The sequence below is a fragment of the Nyctibius grandis genome, chromosome 6 (assembly GCF_013368605.1).
Source record: "Nyctibius grandis isolate bNycGra1 chromosome 6, bNycGra1.pri, whole genome shotgun sequence".
Classification (NCBI taxonomy): Eukaryota; Metazoa; Chordata; class Aves; order Nyctibiiformes; family Nyctibiidae; genus Nyctibius; species Nyctibius grandis.
This window is the reverse complement of record NC_090663.1, coordinates 51,546,831-51,568,385: the sequence shown is the minus strand read 5'-3', so window position 1 is coordinate 51,568,385 and position 21,555 is coordinate 51,546,831. Positions and strand designations below refer to the sequence as shown.

The 21,555-nt window shown below is 42.6% G+C and overlaps 1 protein-coding gene across 1 annotated transcript in view; it reads right to left on the bottom strand.

The window, feature by feature from the left end:
- Window positions 1-20,728, bottom strand: part of DCHS2 (dachsous cadherin-related 2) — an 81,520-nt gene extending 60,792 nt beyond the window's left edge. Inside the window, exons 1-2 of the mRNA XM_068404096.1 lie at window positions 20,486-20,728; window positions 5,924-6,155 (exon numbers count right to left, since the gene is read on the bottom strand). Of these exons, the coding sequence (XP_068260197.1) occupies window positions 5,924-6,155; window positions 20,486-20,728 (475 nt within the window). The remainder of the gene's footprint in view (window positions 1-5,923; window positions 6,156-20,485) is intronic.
- Between the last annotated feature and the right edge of the window lie 827 nt (window positions 20,729-21,555).

Below are 21,555 nucleotides of genomic sequence, written 5' to 3'. Positions count from 1 at the left end.
TCCAACAGCGTGAAGGCGTTTTGCCAAGGCTATCTGATCTCTTTGTGTGACCTCTCTCTTTCTTCTTTTCTTCAGGTTAACTGAGAACATGAAGTACATTAACTACATCTGTACTTAAGACCCCTACAGTCTCTATCAAAGAAAAGTGTTGATTGTCTGAACTTTACTGTACAAACCTCACACTATTCCTCTCCTCCAAAATGGGAGGTTTGGGCATAATTTTTTCCTCTTCTCCATTTTCCTATCATCAGCCCACACCATCTGCCTCTCATAGACCAAGAGCTGTGGCAGTGCAATGCCATGGCAATTCGCTCTCTGTCTCATCTGGTGGGTTCTTCCATTTCTGAGATCTGACATTGACTGAATTATAAGAAAGGGGGGTGAGCTAAAGTATTTTTGTAAATACTTTGCATTGTATCGTGCACAATGAACCCTGAGTATACATATCACCCCCCTATTGCATTGTGAGTTTTTGGCACATAGCTTGTAGGAATTTTTCTATTTGTAGATGGTCAATTCTATTGAATTTTATTTATAAAAGAAAAAAAGAGACACATACATTAAGAGCTGGCACTACGGATATTTTCGCATGCTGTTCTGCTACAGAGCTTACTTTCAGGGCCATAATCTGCACTCTCACACTTACTACAGCAAATTTTGTGGGCTTCAACAAGAATACACTGTATCCTGTATTCTTTATGTAAAATTTCTCACTAGATGAGATGCCAGTGAAGGTAAATGTCCACAAATTACTCAGCTGAGACCACTAATTTTTCCTTTGTGACTTAAAACAAAATTCTTCAAAGGTGAAAACTTAGTGAGCTAAACTAGTGTCTCAGACATATTCCTCTGATTTACAGCATTCTGAATATGCTATCAATTTCATATGAAAGATCAGAAAAACAGTAACTGAAGAAACTGCAGTTTAAAAAAAAAGGGGCCTCAAAATGTTCTGAAATAAAACACTGCTAATTTTAAATGTTATTTATGTGAACCTCTTCATATGTTTAGCAAATGTACCACATGCTGTATGAAAATGCCAAAAGTAGTTTAAAAATAAACTATTTTTTCCTACAATACTATAAGAAAACATCATTAATCATCATAAAAATGGCCTTGCTTTCTTTAGAAAGGATGCATCCCCATTTTACTTTGATGCATATTATGATCTGCTATATATTAAACATTGTATAATACATGGAGTTAAGCAAAGTTTGGATTTTTTTCCCCCAAAAGAAATTTTGGTATTTCAACTTTTGTTTTCAACCTGTATTGTAATAAAATTAAAGCAAAACTTTTTCATGCAATGAAAATCTCCTAAGATGAGACTGTCAAACAACATTTCCATTTTCTCCAATAAAACAAAACTTGTCAACATCCTTAACTGGAATGAATCTATTCTGGTGCTCTGAACCAAATCAAAAAGTTTATTTTAAGTCAGTTTGACATTAAATTGCATTTACATATGGTGCCATAGTACAGTAATGGAAGTAGCACAGCACTAAATTGCACACTGCCAAAACAAGAAAAATATATTAGTGGAGGGACCATTCACAGAATCACAGAATTGTTTTGGTTGGAAAGGACCTTTAAGATCATCAAGTCCAACCATTAACCTAGCACTGCCAAGCCTACCACTAAACCATGCCCCTAAGCACCACATCCACATGTCTTTTAAATACCTCCAGGGATGGTGACTCCACCACTTCCCTGGGCAGCCTGTTTCAATGTTTGATAACCCTTTCAGTGAAGAAATTTTTCCTAATATCCAATCTAAACATCCCCTGGCACAACCTGAAGCCATTTCCTCTTTTCCTATCGCTTGTTACTTGGGAGAAGAGACTGACACCCACCTGGCTACAGCCTCCTTTCAGGTAGTTGTGGAGAGCAATAAGGTCTCCCCTGAGCCTCCTTTTCACCAGACTAAACAAGCCCAGTTTCCTCGGTTGCTCCTCATAAGACTTGTGCTCTAGACCCTTCACCAGCTTCATTGCCCTTCTTTGAACTCGCTCCAGCACCTCAATGTCTTTCTTGTAGTGAGGGGCCCAGAACTGAACACAGTATTTGAGGTGCGGCCTCACCAGTGCTGAGTACAGAGGGACAATCACTTCCCTAGTCCTGCTGCCCACACTCTTTCTGATACAAGCCAGGATGTTGTTGGCTTCTTGGCACACTGCTGGCTCATATTCAGCTGGCCATCGATCAACATCCCCAGGACCTTTTCCACCAGGCAGCTTTCCAGTCACTCTTCCCCAAGCCTGTGGCATTGCATGGGGTTGTTGTGCCCCAAGTACAGGACCTGACACAGAGCCTTGTTGAACCTCATACAGTTGGCCTCGGCCCATCGATCCAGCCTGTCCAGGTCCCTCTGCAGAGCCTTCCTACCCTCCAGCAGATCAGCACTGCCACCCAACTTGATGTTGTCTCCAAACTTACTGAGAGTGCACTCGATCCCCTCGTCCAGATTGTTGATAAAGATACTAAAGAGAAGTGGCTCCAATACTGAGCCCTGGGGAACACCTCTTGTGACCAGCCACCAACTGGATTTAACTCCATTCACCACAACTCTTTGGGCCCAGCCATTCAGCCATTTTTTTACCCAGCAAAGTGTACGCCCACCCAAGCCAGGAGCAGCCAGTTTCTCCAGGAGAATGCTGTGGGAAACAGTGTCAAAGGCTTTACTGAAGTCCAGGTAAACAACAGGCACAGCCTTTCCCTCATCCAGTAAGTGGGTCATCTTGTCATAGAAGAAGATCAGGTTAGTCAAGCAGAACCTGCCTTTCATAAACCCATGCTGACTGGGCCTGATTGCCTGGTTGTCCTGTACGTGCCACATGATAGCACTCAAGATGATCTGCTCCAAAACCTTCCCTGGCACAGAGGTCAGACTGACAGTCCTATAAATCCCCAGATCCTCCTTCTGCACAAGCTCTGCACAAGCAGAGCATAAGCTCTACTCTTAACCCCTCTTTTTGCATCCGTTACCAGGCACTGTTAAAGAGAAGATATTGGACTTAAATCTCCCTTTTGGCTGATTAAGATAATCATAGAATGGTTTGGGTTGGAAGGGACCTTAAAGACCATCTAGTTCCAACCCCCCTGCCACAGGCAGGGACACCTTTCCTCTAGACCAGGTTGCTCAAAGCCTCATCCAACCTGGCCTTAAACACGGACAGGGAGGGGGCAGCCACAACTTCTCTGGACAACCTCTTCCAGTGTCTCACCACCCTCACAATAAAGAATTTCTTCCTAAGATCTAATCTAAATCTACCCTCTTTCAGTTTAAAACCATTCCCCCTCGTCCTGTCACTACTTGTCCTTGTAAAAAGCCCCTCTCCAGCTTTCTTGTAGGCCCCCTTCAGATACTGGAAGGCTGCTATGAGGTCTCCCCAGAGCCTTTTCTTCTCCAGGCTGAAGAGCCCCAACTCTCTCAGCCTGTCTTCATAGGAGAGGTGCTCCAGCCCTCTGATCATCTTCGTGGCCCTCCTCTGGACTCGCTTCAACAGCTCCATGTCCTTCTTATGTTGGGGGCCCCTGAGCTGAACGCAGTACTCCAGGTGGGTATATTCTTAAATTTGCATGTTCTTCAGGTGTCTTCTTCCTTTTATGTTTCTCCAAAGGACTAAGCTCCTAGATGTCTCTCCATCTCTTCGAGGACATTTTAGTTGCATGGTGCTCAATGCTATTCAGTTAAAAAGAAATCAGAACGCATCTTAAAGGACACTAATTTTTTAGTAAGTCACAATTTCCTCTAATGAATGCTCATTTTACAGAAGCTGTACTTTGTGCTGAAAACTTTTTTTAAGCACTAAACTACTGACCAGCTCTCACAGCAAGGCTTGTCTGTAGTACTCAGTATGTATTTTTTGGCATAAATAAGTTACAAAAGGTTGACCCAAGTATCTTCAAGTCAATGGAAAGATCTCCAAATTCCTCACAGAAGCATTCTTGGTAAAATACAAAGGAGGATAGTCACAGCCTCTGTTTTAGGCATCTAATTTAGGTAACATTCACAGAAACACAAGCCTAAATATCTTACATAGTCTAAAGAAAGAAACAGAGAAACTAAGTTAAATGCTTACACTGCTGTAATGTACACTGTATGAATGCTACTTTCTCTACATCCTTTTCATACTTGGTTTAAATCATTAATTCCTTCAGATGAACGTAAACCAATGGCTGCTGCCTTTCACATAGCCTTCACGAGAGCTTTCTTTGCACACAGTGACTAGCTAGGGGACTTGTTCTAAGAATATGAACAGACCATTTACCTGAAGACTGACACGATGAAGTCACACTGGCCCAAAATAATTTTCAAAGACTATTATTAATTTTGTTGATTTGGAACAGCCTCCTTGAACCAGGGCTACAGTAAGATGACAACCATCTTTTTACACAGCTCTCAAGAAGGGTGCCATTAAGATCAATGGAAAAATGAATTATATGACCCTGGGGGAAGGAAAATACTAATGCTTGTAACATAATGAAATTTTATAAATTCAATTGTTAATCTCAAAGTCTTAAAGTTAAGCACTGCATAGGTATTCTGCCACACTTGTGATTGTATCCTGTGACTTGCATTTTTGATTACATGCTCAGCCATAACTATAAATAACTATAATATACCTTTCAAAAGAGAGGACCTCTGCAAAGCCAGTGCCCTGCTAGCGTGATCCACAGGGGCTCTCTCTGACAAGTCTCCTGGAGTAGTTTTAAAATGACCAGTTAAACGTCTGCGGACATCCAGCTTCCTAATTATTGATTGACCTATATATTCTTGGCATCAGTTATGCCCCAGAGAATCTGATTTGACAGGCAGTTAAAAGTCAACAGTTAAATAAATTCTGAAATAGCCAAGACAAGCTGACTGACTTCCTAAGATCAGTTTCTTCTGTTCATCAGAATATTTTGGAGACCATGTAAGAAAGTGAAAATAGGCACCATTTTGGAAGAATAGAGCCTTGCAGTGTTTCGTATGCCAAACAGCTAATATATACACACGTACAACAGCCAAAAAAATTCTTAAAACATATAAAATAATCCTCTGTGCCATGATCATCACAAAGCAAAACTGTTCATCAGGATACATTCATATGCAAGGGCTGGCTCTTAAGTAAAATTGTAGCTGCCATTTAGTTAATCGATCTCTGAAAGACACCATGGACATTTGTAGATATGCTGCTCATGTTCTTTCCAGCTGATGTTGATAACTATTTTAAGGTTAGAAAGCAGACTACAGGGGCTACTTTGTGGCCATAAGAAAACTGATTCAATCTGTGAGATTCAACCTGACTTTGACAAAATTCATCCAGATTTGCTTTTGCCATAATTGTTTTCTTGCTTTCATCATCACTCCTTCATTGAACCTCTCTCCAGAAACCAGGACAAAGAGTCACATCAGGAAGTAAAAGGCAGAAAAAGACCTTTACAAAGCTAATCATGGAGTCAAACAGTGAGGCAGCTGGATATTGTAAGACTAAGCAGAATGGGGACTTATTCTAGTACAATGTGGGGAAAGAAGATTAGGACAGAAACAGAGAGATGAAATGAAAGGACAAGTATCTTGAAGGGTCTTTTATTGCTCCTCAAGGGTAAGATCTAAACATTTCAGGAATTCAGGTACTATTGTAAAAAAATAATGTTTTTATTATTTCTTACAATGATGAACAAATTTATGGCTGAAAATAGTGGATAAGTGGCATACTGCTTGTTCTGTATTGTACTGACACACACTGTGTTTCCCATTGTCCTGTTTATTCCAGAATGCGAAGGCTACATGTTAAACCAAAATCCTTTATCTTCCCCTAAAATTATTTTCCAGGAGAATCTAAGTTTCAACTATATGATGTGACTCCAAATAAAAAAAAGCATCATCAAGGAAAAGATAATTATATAATTATAGCCCTTCTGAATCATACAGTACCTGTAGAAGCATCCACTGTGAAAAAAGAAGAAAATTCTCCTGGGACCAGTTCATAAGTGACAACTCCATATATTCCTGAATCTCTGTCTGTGGCAACAACATTGATGACCTCTGTTCCTGGCTGTGTGTGACTGCTGATGCTCGTCACATAGACGGCTTGTTCAAAAACAGGTTGATTATCGTTAATATCTTCTATCTCGATGCGAACGAAAGCTTGGGCACTCAGCCCACCCTGTTGGACAAATCAGAAAAAAAAAAAACAAAAACAAATAAACGAAGGTCAATTTTTAAAGTGTACACAATAGAATGATGCACATCTGGCTTCAGGCCATCATTAGGAAACTGAACATGCTGCAACACTATTGAGCAATGAAAATATCTGTTAAAAACAACGTACGGTATCTATAATACCCCAAGATACTGCGTTTAGGCAAGCTACATGCTCAGAACAACTGCAGTGGACTAGCTGACTGAGTACACAAAGAAGTTCAACTTCTTACAATGGTGAGGCCTGAACACAAAGTTATTTTTGCCAATACTAATGAGCACTACACAGGTCAAATCCTTGCTAGTCTAACCTCACTTGTTTTTACTGTAATAACCTAAACACCCCTTACTTCTTCACAGATAAAAGTCATGGCTTTCCGCCCCAGAAACACATGCCTGCCAGGTGACTGTGGTACTCCAGTAAAGTGGGAATAACCTCTTTCTATTTGTGAGTCTTTCAGATTTAAAAGTGTGACCATCATAACAGCGAATATGAGGCTTTTTCAACTATTGATTAGAAACACAGGCTGAGAGCAGAGCAGTGCAGGACAGCCAAAAGCCGACCTGTCAGGCTGCTGCCTGCAAGAGCTACCCTCAATTTATCACCTAGGCAGGTTTAAGCAGTTCTGCTCATGTAGTGTGTGTGTGTCTATACATACATATATGTTTGTGTGTGTATACACCTATATGTACATGCATGCATGTGTGTCTACACACCCACACAGAATCACAGAATCACAGAATGTTAGGGATTGGAAGGGACCTCGAAAGATCATCTAGTCCAATCCCCCTGCCGGAGCAGGATTACCTAGATCATATCACACAGGAACGCGTCCACACCTTCACTTTGTGTACACAAAGACAGAACAATACCAAATTCGATCGTAGCACACAGCTGAAATAATGTGTTGATGTAAAATTCATAACTGATTACATAAAATTATTTCCAGCGCATTTGTGATTTTGCAGGGGAAGAGGTCTCACCACGCTTTCTAGGGCGCTTGGCTCAACTTCTCTGCTCTTGTTTCTTTTCCCTACACAAAGAGCTGGGAAAAGAGCCAGGCCTTGGTCGGAGCTTCAGCACCATACCTCTTTGCGACCCCAGCCCAGCTGCAGCACTGCTTTCCACACAGTTGAAGCTCCTGCTACAGGTGCCCACCAAGAGCCCATTGAAATGCCACACAGGCAGCCATGGGACCATGTTTAGCCTTGCTCTGCAGTGAAACTGGAGAAGTGAGGAGCAACTCCAAGCTGGCTTATCAAAGTATGCTACAGCAAAATCATGATTTGCCATGGCAAAGCACTGAATTTTGTGATCATCTGGAAAAAAGACACAGAATCACAGAATCAACCAGGTTGGAAGAGACCTCAGGGATCATCGAGTCCAACCGTTGCCCTTACACCACCCTGTCAACTAGACCATGGCACTAAGTGCCATGTCCAGTCTTTTCTTAAACACATCCAGAGATGCTGACTCCACCACCTCCCTGGGCAGCCCATTCCAATGTCTAATAACCCTTTCTGTAAAGAAATTCTTCCTAATGTCCAACCTGAACCTCCCCTGGCGAAGCCTGAGGCTGTGCCCTCTTGTCCTATCGCTAGTTGCCTGGGAGAAGAGGCCAACTCCCACTTCACTACAACCTCCCTTCAGGTAGTTGTAGACTGCAATAAGGTCACCTTGGAGCCTCCTCTTCTCCAGGCTAAACAACCCCAGCTCCCTCAGCCGTTCCTCGTAGGTCAGACCCTCCAGACCCTTCACCAGCTTGGTCGTCCTCCTCTGGACTCGCTCCAACACCTTAACATCTTTCTTGAAGTGCAGGGCCCAGAACTGAACACAGTACTCAAGATGCAGCCTCACCAGTGCTGAGTACAGAGGGACGATCACTTCCCTAGACCGGCTGGCTACACTATTCCTAATAGAGGCCAGGATGCCACTGGCCTTCTTGGCCACCTGGGCACACTGCTGGCTCATGTTTAGCCGGCTGTCGATCAGCACCCCCAGGTCTCTTTCCACCGGGCCGCTTTCTAACCACTCTTCCCCCAGCCTGTAGAGCTGCATGGGGTTGTTGTGGCCAAAGTGTAAGACCCGGCACTTGTTCTTGTTGAACCTTATGCCGTTGGTCTCAGACCATCTATCTAACCTGTCCAAAGCCCTCTGTAGGGCCTTCCTACCCTCCAGCAGATCGACACTCCCACCCAACTTGGTGTCATCTGCAAATTTACTGAGGGTGCACTCAATCCCTACGTCTAGATCATCTATAAAGATATTGAACAGCACCGGCCCCAGAACTGAGCCCTGGGGAACACCGCTAGTGACCGGCTGCCAGTTGGACTTTGCCCCATTCACCACCACTCTCTGGGCTCGGCCATCCAGCCAGTTTTTAACCCATTTAAGAGTCCACCCATCCAAGCCCCAGGCAGCCAGTTTGTCCAGGAGGATGCTGTGGGAGACAGTGTCGAATGCCTTCCTGAAGTCTACATAGACTACATCCACAGCCCTGCCCTCATCTACTAAGCGGGTCACTTGGTCATAGAAGGAGACCAGGTTGGTCGAGCAGGACCTGCCTTTCATGAATCCATGTTGGCTGGCCCCGATGCCCCGATTGTCCTGCATGTGCCGTGTAATGGCACTCAGGATGATCTGTTCCATCACCTTGCCTGGCATCGAGGTCAGGCTGACAGGCCTATAGTTCCCTGGATCGTCCTTCCGACCCTTCTTGTAGATGGGTGTTACGTTTGCTAATTTCCAGTCAGCTGGAACTTCTCCAGTTAACCAGGACTGCCGGTAGATAATCGAGAGTGGTTTGGCAAGTTCGTTTGCCAGTTCCTTCATTACTCTGGGGTGAATCCCATCCGGGCCCATAGCCTTGTGGGTGTCCAACTGGCACAGCAGGTCACTAACCGTCTCCTCCTGGATCATGGGAGGTTCACACAGCCCCCCGTCCCTAACTTCAGGCTCTGGGGGCCGAGTCTCCTGAGGACAACCGATCTTGACATTAAAGACCGAGGCAAAGAAGGCATTGAGCACCTCTGCCTTTTCCTCATCCCCTGACACTACACTACCCTCCTCATTCAGCAAGTGGTGGAGGCTCTCCTTGACCCTCCTTTTGCTGTTGATGTATTTGTAAAAGCTTTTTTTGTTGTCTTTGACTGTAGCAGCCAAATCGAGCTCTAATTGAGCTTTGGCCCTTCTAATCTTCTCCCTACTCGACCTGGCCACATCCCTATAGACCTCCCGCGTTACCTGACCCTTCTTCCAGAGCAAGTAGGCTCTCTTTTTTTCCTTAAGTTCTAGTCTAAGTTCCCTGTTTAACCAGGCCGGTCTTTTTCCCCGACGGCTTGCCTTCCTACAGACTGGGACAGCCTGCTCCTGAATATTTAGCAATTCCCTTTTGAAGCATGTCCAGCCTTCCTGGACTCCTTTGCCCTTCAGGACCGATTCCCAAGGGACTCGGTCCACCAGCCTCTTAAACAGGCTAAAGTCTGCCCGCCGAAAATCTAAGGCAGAAGTTCTACTCTTGCCCCTCCTTACTTCCCCCACTATCGAAAACTCTAACATTTCGTGGTCGCTATTCCCAAGATGGCCACCGACCCTCACATCTCCCACTAGTCCTTCTCTGTTCACAAACAACAGGTCAAGCAGGGCCCCTCCTCTAGTGGGCTCATTTACCACTTGCATGAGGAAGTTGTCCTCCACACATTCGAGGAAACTCCTAGATTGCTTCCTCTCTGCCATGTTGTATTTCCAGCAGACATCCGGCAAGTTGAAGTCACCCACGAGTACAAGGGGCGGCGACCGGGCGGCTTCTGACAGCCGCTTGTAAAACGCCTCGTCCGTCTGCTCATCCTGGTTGGGTGGTCTATAACAGGCTCCCACTGTAATGTCCGCCCTGCCGACCTTCCCCCTGATCTTCACCCATAAACATTCAACCTTGTCATCCTCACCATCTTCCTCAATTTCAACACAGTCCAAGCCCTCCCTAACATACAATGCTACCCCACCGCCTCTCCTGCTTCGCCTGTCCCTCTTAAAGAGCTTATAGCCATCCATAGTTGCACTCCAGTCATGAGAGTCATCCCACCACTTTTCTGTTATGGCAACCACATCATAACCTTCCTGTTGTACAGTGGCTTCTAGCTCTTCCTGTTTGTTGCCCATACTGCGTGCATTGGTGTAAACGCACTTCAGCTGGGCTAGCGGCCTTGCCCCTGACGCAGGCCTGTCACCCCTAGGTTTATTTGTGGCTGCCCTGGTCTTATCCCCCTCCCCCATCGAACCTAGTTTAAAGACCTTTTAACCAGCCCTGACAACTTCTGGGCCATAACCCTTTTCCCCTTCTGACTCAGCTGTTCCCCATCCGGCATAAGCAGGCCCGGTGTCATGAAAGCCGCCCCGTGGTCAACAAACCCAAAATCCCACCTACGGCACCAGTCTCTTAGCCACATATTAATCTGTTGTACTTTCATAGTCTTTTCCCTATTTTCACCAAATACCAAAGGAATTGAAGAGAATATCACCTGTGCACCTACCCACTTTACCAAACGCCCCAGGGCCCTGAAGTCCCTTTTGATTGCCCTGGGACTTCTCTCTTCAATCTCATGCCTACCCACCTGGAATACTAATAGTGGGTAGTAGTCAGAGGGCCTCACCAGTTGAGGAATCCTCCTGGCAACATCCTTTACCCAAGCCCCAGGGAGGCAGCAGACTTCCCTGTGAGTCAGGTCTGGCCTGCATATGGGGCCCTCCGTTCCCCTTAGCAGGGAGTCGCCTATAACAATTACTTTTCTTTTCTCCTTTTTGGAGCTGGTTGCAACCCTCTTACTCGGTTGCTTCTGTTCACGTAGTCCCGTAGAGGGTCTTTCACCTAGATTGGTGAGACAATTCTGTTGGTGCTGAAGTGTGGACCCCACAGCGTCCTGAGTGAAACAAATGGCAATTTACTTCTCAGAGGCACTGCCTCGCACTCCCTATAGACTCCCTCCATCAGTTTGGAGGGGTTCATATTTCCAAGGTTATTTTACAGCAGTAACAACTACAGACATTTTTAAAAGAAAGCAGCTCTACTTGTGGCACAGCTAATGGTGAATGCTGGGGTACTGATGTGTACAACGGAGGCATAAAGCAGTACACATATGCATAGTTTGCACATGCTGTACGCAGTGCATGAAGATACAGACTGAGGAAGAATCCCGCGCTCTTCACAGTCACGCTGAGAGCGCTGGGCTTCTACCAATTGGTCACTTACCGAAACCACTGACACAGATCAGATGTCAGTGTGTACGCATGACAAGCTATGCTAAGCAAGTCCAAACTTTATTTTGCAGTCACAGTAGCTATGAAATAAAAAAAATATTTCTGCAACCTAATTGTTCCTGTCAATTATTTTTAAACCTGACCTTCATGAAACTATCCAATGATTCAGACTGGATATTACTCCTTTAGACTTGCCCTGCAGCGTAACAATCTCCCCCAAAACTATTTTTGAAGGTTTGCTTATCACGTCCCCAGGGTCTGACTTACTTTTGGGCAAAAACACTATCTGCATTCTCCCCCACGTTTCCATAGGGATTTTTGCTTTGTTCTGTTTTTTTCTTCCACAAAGTAATATTACCTCTGTTGGGTGGCGGTGACATTCCCATGAAAGCTCAAGTATGTGGAAAATTAAGATGATCTTGTGCATCATGCGCCTGTTTCACCCACAGACTAGGAGATGTGGCCCACATCCTCCGGGCGTGCTTGGGTTTTCTTCCAAAGAAAATAAGGCATGGCATACTTCCAGGGCTCACACTGCTGTGAAGGCAGCCAAGACACATGACTGTGGACCAGGACTGTGAAGGGCACTGGGCTAACACCAGCCTTAAACTACTGAGATAGATAGCCATGAAACCCTGTGCTGGTATGGAGAAGTGGAGATGTGCAATCTAGTAGGCTCACTGCCAACACCCCAACCCCACTTCAGGGTAAGCCCCTTCCCCAACACCTTGATTTCCACAGGAAGGAAAACGCTGCACAGGAGCTACAAGGGGAGCCTTGTGTGCTCTGTTCAAGCCCACTGTCAGAAGATGCTCTGTGGCTCCACAGCTTTCAGGTACTTTAGGACAGGAATCAGAAACAATATTTTTAAGGGAAGAGGGCCAAGGAAGAAGTGAGGTCAAAAATAAAAAGCATCTAGAAAAAGGCAAAGTTTGCAACAGCATGAAACCAAGCTGCAAAAACTCAAGAGAACTTGTGTTAAACTGATTCTTCCGAGTTTCATTATTGCTAAACAGACACAAAAAAAACACCCCACTCTCCAGCCAATTTGTACGGAGTTATGTAAAGACTGCAAAGTCTTTGGAAATTGATTAATTCTAAGTATATTGGGGAGGCAAGTTGGAGACCTACTAACTGCCTAATCTCTCAGAAGACAGACCAAATTTTATGATGGAGACAGATCCTTCTTTTCCTGAAGAAACAGTTTATCCCCTCACACACGAGTCAAGGACGATATTAACTTACGATATTAACTGGTTATGGCCCAGTTCTTGCTCTGGCTATGAAAATTTTTAAGCATCATCCCAAGTTTACAAGTTTAATGAATGATTGTTCCAGCACCTGTTTAAAGATGAGCAGTAATATAAAAGGTGGTATTGCCATACTCTACGTTGATAAGCAATTTTGTAATCTCCTGCAAGCGACAGAAAGAGTTCAGAATACACTATAAATTCCCCCAAAATGTATCATTGCACTTCAGCCTTGAAGTCCAAGCCTGGTCTCTTCTTTGCCTGATTGTAAGTGGAAGTTTTATCTCATCACGTCAAATTGGGAATTATGCTCATTTATTTTTTGTTCTTTTTTTTAAAAGGAAACACACCTTCATGAAAGAAAAAATACTCTTACTATTCAGGTGAACTGCTTACCTACTTGTCCTCAGTATGTCAAAGCTCCTCTTCTGAGCAACAGACCTTGAAAGTCATTACATACAATTACGTACAAAATACGTGGTTTTGAAGAAACCCAAGCGTGGTATTGGAGACAGTACTATGAGGCAGCTTTAGCCAAGTGTTCTCTGATAGCGAGCTTGGTTTATGCACGATATGTAATGCTAAAGCTCACTCTTTCCTCTTTTTTAAAATTTTTTGCATATGTGCACTTTAATTGCCTGTGCAAACATTCTCAAAGCATTTAAGTTGAATTTTGAAAGACTGCTTCCTAACAAGAAGTGGTAACACCCAGCTGTGTAAAGAAGCACATAATCCTGAGTAAAGTGATAATCTTGAGCATACAGTACAGATGTAATAACACTCCACTATATAACTGTACCTTCATGTTTAACAGATGCACTTGTACATACAACTAGATGAGACTTATGACCTACTTTAAGGCACTGTATTTAAAATTCTTAGCTTTTTATTTTAGTTTCTACAAGTGCATCAGATTTTGAAGTATTTTTCAGCATATAAAAACCCTGATGATTTCCAGAAAAGGATAAAAATACTTAAGACTCACAAAGATAGAAATCTAGAACAGATTGCAATTAAAAGTCATATTATCTTAATACTAATCAACTGGCAATGAAAAGAAGCATCCTGTTTCTTTTATAGGGAATGCAAGGTCTTCCGTTTTTCAGCTGCTACATTGCAAATGGTTCAATACACCATCGGCAGCCCGTTTCACCCAAGCAGAACTGTCTGCATTGCAGGTCTGCAGACCACCTCCCTGCTGTCAGAAGCACTTTCATACTGTGATACAGAAAACAACCTCAGCCACAACAGATACCCCATAAGTCCTGGCAGCACTCACAAGATCTTCAGAGCACTCTCTCTGAACCTGAGTACTGGACATGCCCTGTAGCCTGAACATACAAAAGTAGCTCTGTGCCACTGTGTTGCTGTCCACCAGCAGCTTCTAACAAGAGGACAGGGAAGGAGCAGTACAGACTAGCAGATGAACATACGGTAGAGTCTCCCTCCACACTGCATCTCCAGGCCAGTCAGTCAGGTCTGCCCAAGGGCTGTAGGGCTCTATGCCCACACTCCAGAGCCAAGGCAGGCTGCATGCTCTTCTGCTTCTCTCCATCATTCCCTGGCAGAAATTATTTCCATGGGTTTCGTCCTATGACATGGACGCACTTTCCCTTAGAGAAAATATGGCCCAAAATCGGCAGATTTTAGTCCAGGCAAAAGCTAACAGATGGGCAGGGGGAAGAGAGAAGCACTGATGGAATGAGTCCCACAATTGGAGTGCTGGGATGGAGGGCTACAGGCTGTTCAGGAGGAATAGGCAGGGCAGGCAAGGTGGAGGTGTCACACTATATGTAAGGAAGAGGTTTGATTGCACAGCCCTTACAGTTAGTGATGATGTGGTTGAGAGCCTCTGGGTGAGGATTAGGGGGATGGAAAACAAAGGAGATGTTGTAGTGAGTGTCTACTACCAATCGTCCAGCCAGGATGTAAGCATCGATGAGTTATTGTAGAGGAAACTAGGAGAAATCTCTGGATCAGTAGCCCTGGCCCTTATAGGAGATTTCACCTTCCCAGACATCAATTGGGAATATCATACTGCTGTGACAAGCAGATCTTGGAAATTCTTGAAGTTTGTAGGAGATAACTTCTTGTCACAGGTACTCAGTGAGCCAACTAGGAAAGATGCCATCCTAGACTTGCTATTTGTGAATAGAGAAGGAGTCGTGGGAAAGTTGATGGTAGATGGCTGTCTTGGCTACAGTGATCATGAAATGGTTGAGTTTAAAATTTTCAGTGTAATGAGAAAAAAGGACAGCAGAGTAGCTACCCTGGCCTTCAGTAGAGCAAACTTTAAGCTATTCAGGGAGCTATTTAGCACAGTACCATGGGAATCCATCTGTGAGGGCTTAGGAGTCCACAAGTGCTGGTCAGTCTTTAAGAACCACGTTTTAGAAGCACAGGAGCACGCAATTCCACTGTGTCGTAAGTCAAGCGAGCAGGGCAGAAGACCAGCTTGGCTAAACAGGGAATTCCTCGTGGAGCTCAAGAGGAAGAAGAAATTGTATGATCTCTGGAAGCGAGGTCAGGCTTCACAGGAAGATTACAGAGCTGTAGTTCATATATGCAAGGAGAAAACAAGAAGGGCCAAAGCTCAATTACAGTTGAAACTGGCCCGTGTTGTTTCAGATAACAAGAAGGACTTTTTAAAGTATGCTAATAGGAAGAGATGGTCTAAAGAAAACACTGGACCAATACTTGTTGAAGACGGTCATCTGACTAATAGGGATGCAGAAAAAGCAGAGGCATTCAATGCATTTTTTGCTTCATCTTTACGCTGATCTCCTCTCCCTGGCATCCAGTGATAGGACACATGGAAATGATTCAAAGCTGCACCAGGGGAGGTTTAGATTGGACATTAGGAAGCATTTCTTTACCAAGAGGGGGGTCAAACACTGGAACAGGCTTTCTGGAGAGGTGGTGGATACCCCAAGCCTGTCAGTGTTTAAAAGGCATTTGGACAATGCCCTTAACAACGTGCTTTAACTTTTGGTCAGCCCTGAATTGGTCAGGAAGTTGGACTAGATTATTGTTGTATGTCCCTTACAAGTGAAATAGTCTAGTCTAGTCTAGTCTACGACTACAGTGGGTATGGCTTCCTTGGGTCAACAAATTAGGATGAAAGACATGCCCTGAAGTGTCTTCAACCCTGACAATATCTGAAAGCTGTGACTGTAGTCCAAATAAAAAGGAAACTCAAACAAAAAGCTCCATCCTTCCCTTCTCACTCACAATGTGCCCAAGGGAAAAAAAAAAAAAAAAGCTGTGGAGCATGGACACATTTAGAAGGTACCTGAATCACTACATGCTAGAGAATCCTGGGATATACTGAAACCAGAGCCTAACAGAGCCAAACTGGGGAAAAACAGGCAAAATGACCAAAAGGCACTGGGTCACAGATTTAAAAAAACAAAAAAAACCCAAAAAAAACCCCAAAAAAAACCAAAACACAACCAAAAAAAAAAAAAACAAAAAAAAAAAAACACACACACAACGAACCCACACCAAAAAGCCTCCCACTGCCATTCAATGGCAACTTTCAAATCATCAAGGACAGTCCTATCACAGCACTCAAAAACCTCACTTGGAGAAAACAAAACCAAAAGGATTCCACTCTGTAAAGGGAAAAGACACAAAAACCCCACAAACCCAAACCTCTAGGCTCTCAGTAGGGCATACAGATGTGGTGTGGCACTCCTTACAGTGGTAGGGGACAAGGAATGTTAGAACACCCTGCCCATGCTCTGCAGTTTTCGAAACGTCTTGCCGCACTGATGAAGAGAGATGGTATGCTGGTATGTGCACTGTGTTACCTACAGAGACGTTTGTTGCTGGAATTGGTCTACGCCTGGTAGAAACTCTCACAAGTGTAGGTCACCTGGCGTCCCCCCAGCTTTCAAAGAAAACTGTGTGGGTCAGCTCCTCCCAGAGTCAAAGATGGACACTCCTGAATGCCCCTCATTGCGCGCCAACCCCAAGACTGTGCAACTTAGATTTTGTCTTTGAAGGCCAGACAACTGTTGTCCATAAGCAGACAGTACAGATGTCACTAGATAGAATTTAAATTAGCATTATTCCAATTAAATTTATCTGGATTGTAACAGATTTTATTTAACAGCTGCAGGCATTACTGTTTATTTGGTTGAAAGAGAGGTGATGGGCATCATAAAAAATGCAAACGAATGAACAAAAAGATTGAATTATGCATGATACATAGCAATAAAATTTGCTACTGTACAGCAGCAAAAATGTGTGCTGTTAAAAAAAAAAAGGTTTCCTGTATGAAAATAAATTCTCGTTAAGACTCTTTAAGGCAGAAGTACACAAAACAAGCATAGAGGAAACAAATTTACATATGTAGTCATTTGGAGACCCCCAAGCAAATAGGGAAAAACACACAATGGAGTGTCCATTTCAGTCATGTTGTGAAAGCAAACAAAAAAAAGACAAACAGATGAAATAAAACATATCAGACCCAATTTGATATTCAAAACCAAAAAAGTAGTAATTTCGTTCCCTATACTGCTTTTGAGAACATGTAAATACTTCTATTAGAATTCCTGGTTTTCCATGTTTTCCTCTTTGAGGAACCTGATTTCACAGTATACCTCCTCTAAATCTCTCTCAAATGTTTGTGAAGGTTCCCCAAGCAACATACCTTCATCTGATTTTCTTTTTTTTTTTTTTTCCCGAGACAGAAAAAAATTATAATTTTAACATCATTATAAGAAATTTTCAGCTGACTGTAAATTCAAAGACCCTCCCAAATGCCTACTGAAACTGCCTCTGATCTGTCACAAGTGCAGAAATACAGCTGTTGTGACTAAGCGTGCAGTTTGAACAGGGGGGTGTTCCAGGCAGAGCTGGCATGTGAATCACAGGAGGGTCACACTCACTGCTGGAGCAGCTCTCAGTCTGCCACAGTCCAGACAGAGACCCAAGGAGAAGGCCAGACGCAGATGCTGTGGGATTCAGTGCAAACACCTTTCTATAAACCTAGCTACATGATTTCTTTTCATATAAATGCATTTCAAGGAGGAACACCAAATATGTATGTGAAGTAAGTGAAAAGGCTAATACTAACATTATGATCAGTCTTGTCCCCACTTAATCAGTGAGAGTGCTCCCACAAGCTCTCACAGGATGTTTATTTAACATCAGTTTAACAGAATGTTTTCCACTTGCCTCTCCACGGGCTCTTGTGTGCAATTTCAGTTCTCCCATTACTCTTTCTACATAGTGCATAAAAGACATGAACAACAAGCTCCAAAACTATCTAATGGAGTAGGCACGAACAGGTGGAGGAAACTGATAGTTTTGCTGTAAGATAAACTGAGCACCACCCGGAAAATATTTTCTTTTCCTCCTCATTTCAAGTTAACTTTGTTACTTTCTTTCCTTTCCATCTCTCTCCCTCCCTTTTGTAAAGAGTGACCCTTTACTCTTCCTCTGTCTTTTCTGTACACATTTCTTCCCTGATCACAGCCTCTACTTTGAAACCCACACCTAACTTATTTAATCCATCAAAATCAGCAGCAGAATGCCGGGAGACAAAATATCGTACTACAATTCTGCTGTAAAAGTGGAAAGTGGCTCAACATAAGTTTACGTATACTGAAAATTGATAATAAATATTGAATTAGGTGCTTTAGTATTTAAGTGTCAGATGAGCTAATTTTTGAAGAGAAATCAATGGGATCTACAAAGTGCTGAGTTCCAGTAAAATGGTAAGTCCTGCCTGTCACAGGCAAGGCAATCAAAAATTGAATCCCCCTCTCCATTATTGAACTTCTGAAAACACAAGGTCCCTAAAAGAAGATAAATCACAGACCAATTTAAAATTAAATATTCTATAGTTTCAATGCATTGGCATTTTCCTTTAACTTTTGACATAAGATTTATCACTACAGTAATAATTTAGCCAAAAAATGCATCAAGTTTTTTTCAGGTAAATCTATTTTTTTTCACATTTTCAAAATAATCTTCTGGGCCAGACTGGATATTTGCAAAACTTGTCAGAATTTCACTGCTATTGTCCAGCTCCCACTTAGCCTTTATTAATAAGACTAACCTTGACATTCCAGATATGTGTATGTGTTCTCTGCATTTATACAGCTTCAAACCATATATATGAGAGAAAAAAAATGAAGTGAACGGTAGCAGAATACATAATTTTCTACTGTTATACATTATAATACTGACTGCTTTGTTCTTCGAGACTTGGGAATCTGTACTCAGGTGGTATGCTATAAAATTTTGCCTATGAAGGAATTTTGAAGGCAGAAATCACAAATCAGACAAATTCCAAAATGGGCACATAGACTTACTTCTGCTGGAAAGACTACAGACACTATCCTAACAAAAAGAGTTACATTCTTAAATTATTAGACATTCAAATAAGACAGAGCCAGGAAACAAACACACAAACAAACCAAACATATTCTTATATAGTTGTTTCTCCTCAAAAGAAATCTATGGGGAAGAAAAAGCACACTGATAAAGGCACTACTAATACTCTGAAAAAAAACTGAATAGTGATAGCTGATGAAAAAAAGCAGATGAATTGCTTAACTATTACACATATATCCAAATTCAACAGCATACAAATATACCCTCAACTATTACATTCTCAAAATGCAACAATTAATACAAAGCATCAATTGCAGCTATGTAAGTTCATCTAGTTATGAATATGGAAGTCATAGTTCAAGTTTCTTCGGTGTACTGTAACAGAAAGCACAGACATTTTCATGAAAAAGACAGTATTTCTGCATTTTTTTAAAATTTATATTAGACATGCTTAGGACAATATCTTAAATGCAAGCTTAATATCCAAAGTATGAAATGAAGACTGTGTAGGCTGAGATAATTTAATTTCAACATTTTTCAGCTCAAATTGTGCTGCAAAACGTGACCTGAAAAACATGAATCCATACGTTTAAAAAAGCGTCCTTATGTTAATTTTAACATTTGCAACCAACCAGTAAACTTTTTCTTCAGCCTCTTTACAGTTCACTACTAAAGCTGAAGAAAGTTAAGAAAAGTACCCGCTGGTCTCCTTATGGGCCTCTCATTGCAAATACCCTTTGGAGACTTTCATAACAAAATGAACCCAGGAATCACTTTCTTCCAGTCCTTTTCAGGAGTCAGGTTACCAAAATTTTCTGTTATGTGGCACCCAGCAGACCAAGCGTCCACACCCAGACATCTCAATATGTCCCCACCACAACCTCACCCTCCTTGCCAAAAAGACATCTGAACTGGACTATTTCAGGCACTTACAACCACCTGCCCTCGCTGTACCATGAATACCCACTTCCAAGCACCAGCTCCTCCTGTAAAGAAGGAAAATTTTCAGATATGCTGCTGCAGGGAGGCTGTACCCAGGACAAGGAAAGCTATCCAGGAAAACCGCTGGCACCCGCAGTAGCTAGACAGTTCTAGCACAAGTTAGGGGTTTATTACTGCTGCCGTCATCTTGAAAGCAGGGAGCAGAGGTAACCTAGAGTCCACCAATTCCAAGGTGGGGATGAAAATCAGCAAGGACTAATACGTCCTAAAAATGGTTTTCAACAACTTCTTTGGGAGTGATTTTGGATTTCACAGCCTGTTCTATCAATTTTGGTCAAAATTTATGCTTTGTCAAGTATCACATTCTACCCTCTGTACGGCTAATAAATTTTATTCAAAATAAAGCCATTTTCACATACTCCATTCTCCTTTAAAAGTATAAAGACATCCAAATTTGCAAACGCATTCACACATCTGGCAGTACGGAAGGGCAAAACTTACCCCATCCATAGCTTTTACTAAGAGATCATAAGTGGTTGGATCTCCTTCTCTGTCAATGTCTTGAGACACACAGATCTGACCAGTACGTGGGTCAATCTGGAAGGCTTTGGATTTTTCGTAATAATGGAATCCATCATAAAGAAAATATTCAATTTCACCAAACTGGTCAGCATCTGCATCCGTTGCCTTGACCTGCAGGGAAACAACAGAGGTAAAAATGAAATCAGCAAAACGATTACTCATTCATTCGAAAAATCACAGACACTTCATTTTAAAGATACCTGTTTGTGTTTTAAAAGCAAATGTGCATATACACAATAAATACAACCACATTCTGCTACCTAAGCTGTCTATCTGCAAGTTGTAAAATAATGACTCAGACACTGACAGTATAATTATTGCAACAAGCATGTAAGATCGATTAGACTTCATCTGTAACATTACTTGTTTATCTGTCAATAATTACCTCAATCAAGTAGACTTCCCATGACTGAAAGAGCCCTACACTTATTAAGCCACATTAGCTACTTTCCCTTCCTGTTATCTTTTTACCTGTGGAGGTAAGTCTTATGAAAACCATGTCACACGTTGATCAGAAAAGTGCTGCAGGACATTCTTACCTAATGTATTTTCTAAAAGATTCCCCAGAGCTTAATTTCGTGCTTCATTTGAAAGAGGGTTTGGTGCCAAGGTGATCCATACAAGTTAAGGACTGGATGGGGTTTTAATCCTCCAGTCCTCTCTCCGAGGTAGACCTCTACCAACACAACTAAACATGACCGTCATATGCATGCACAGCACAAAGCAAAAGATGCACGGACTGCAGTCAGTCCCTGTCAGAGACTTAATTACCTTGTCAGTGTAGTCTTGCATGTAGCTATAACTGCTGAATGACAGACAAGCCTAACATCTTTTCTTTTCAGCTATATTAAGTACATCTAAAAAGCGGCATGAATTCTGCTGTAAATCTCAAACGAATGTTGTAAATAAGTACTTTAAAGAAATACTTCCTTCAGAGGGAGATTCCTCTGAAACCACATGGCATCAGATGGGGAATATACATACACACA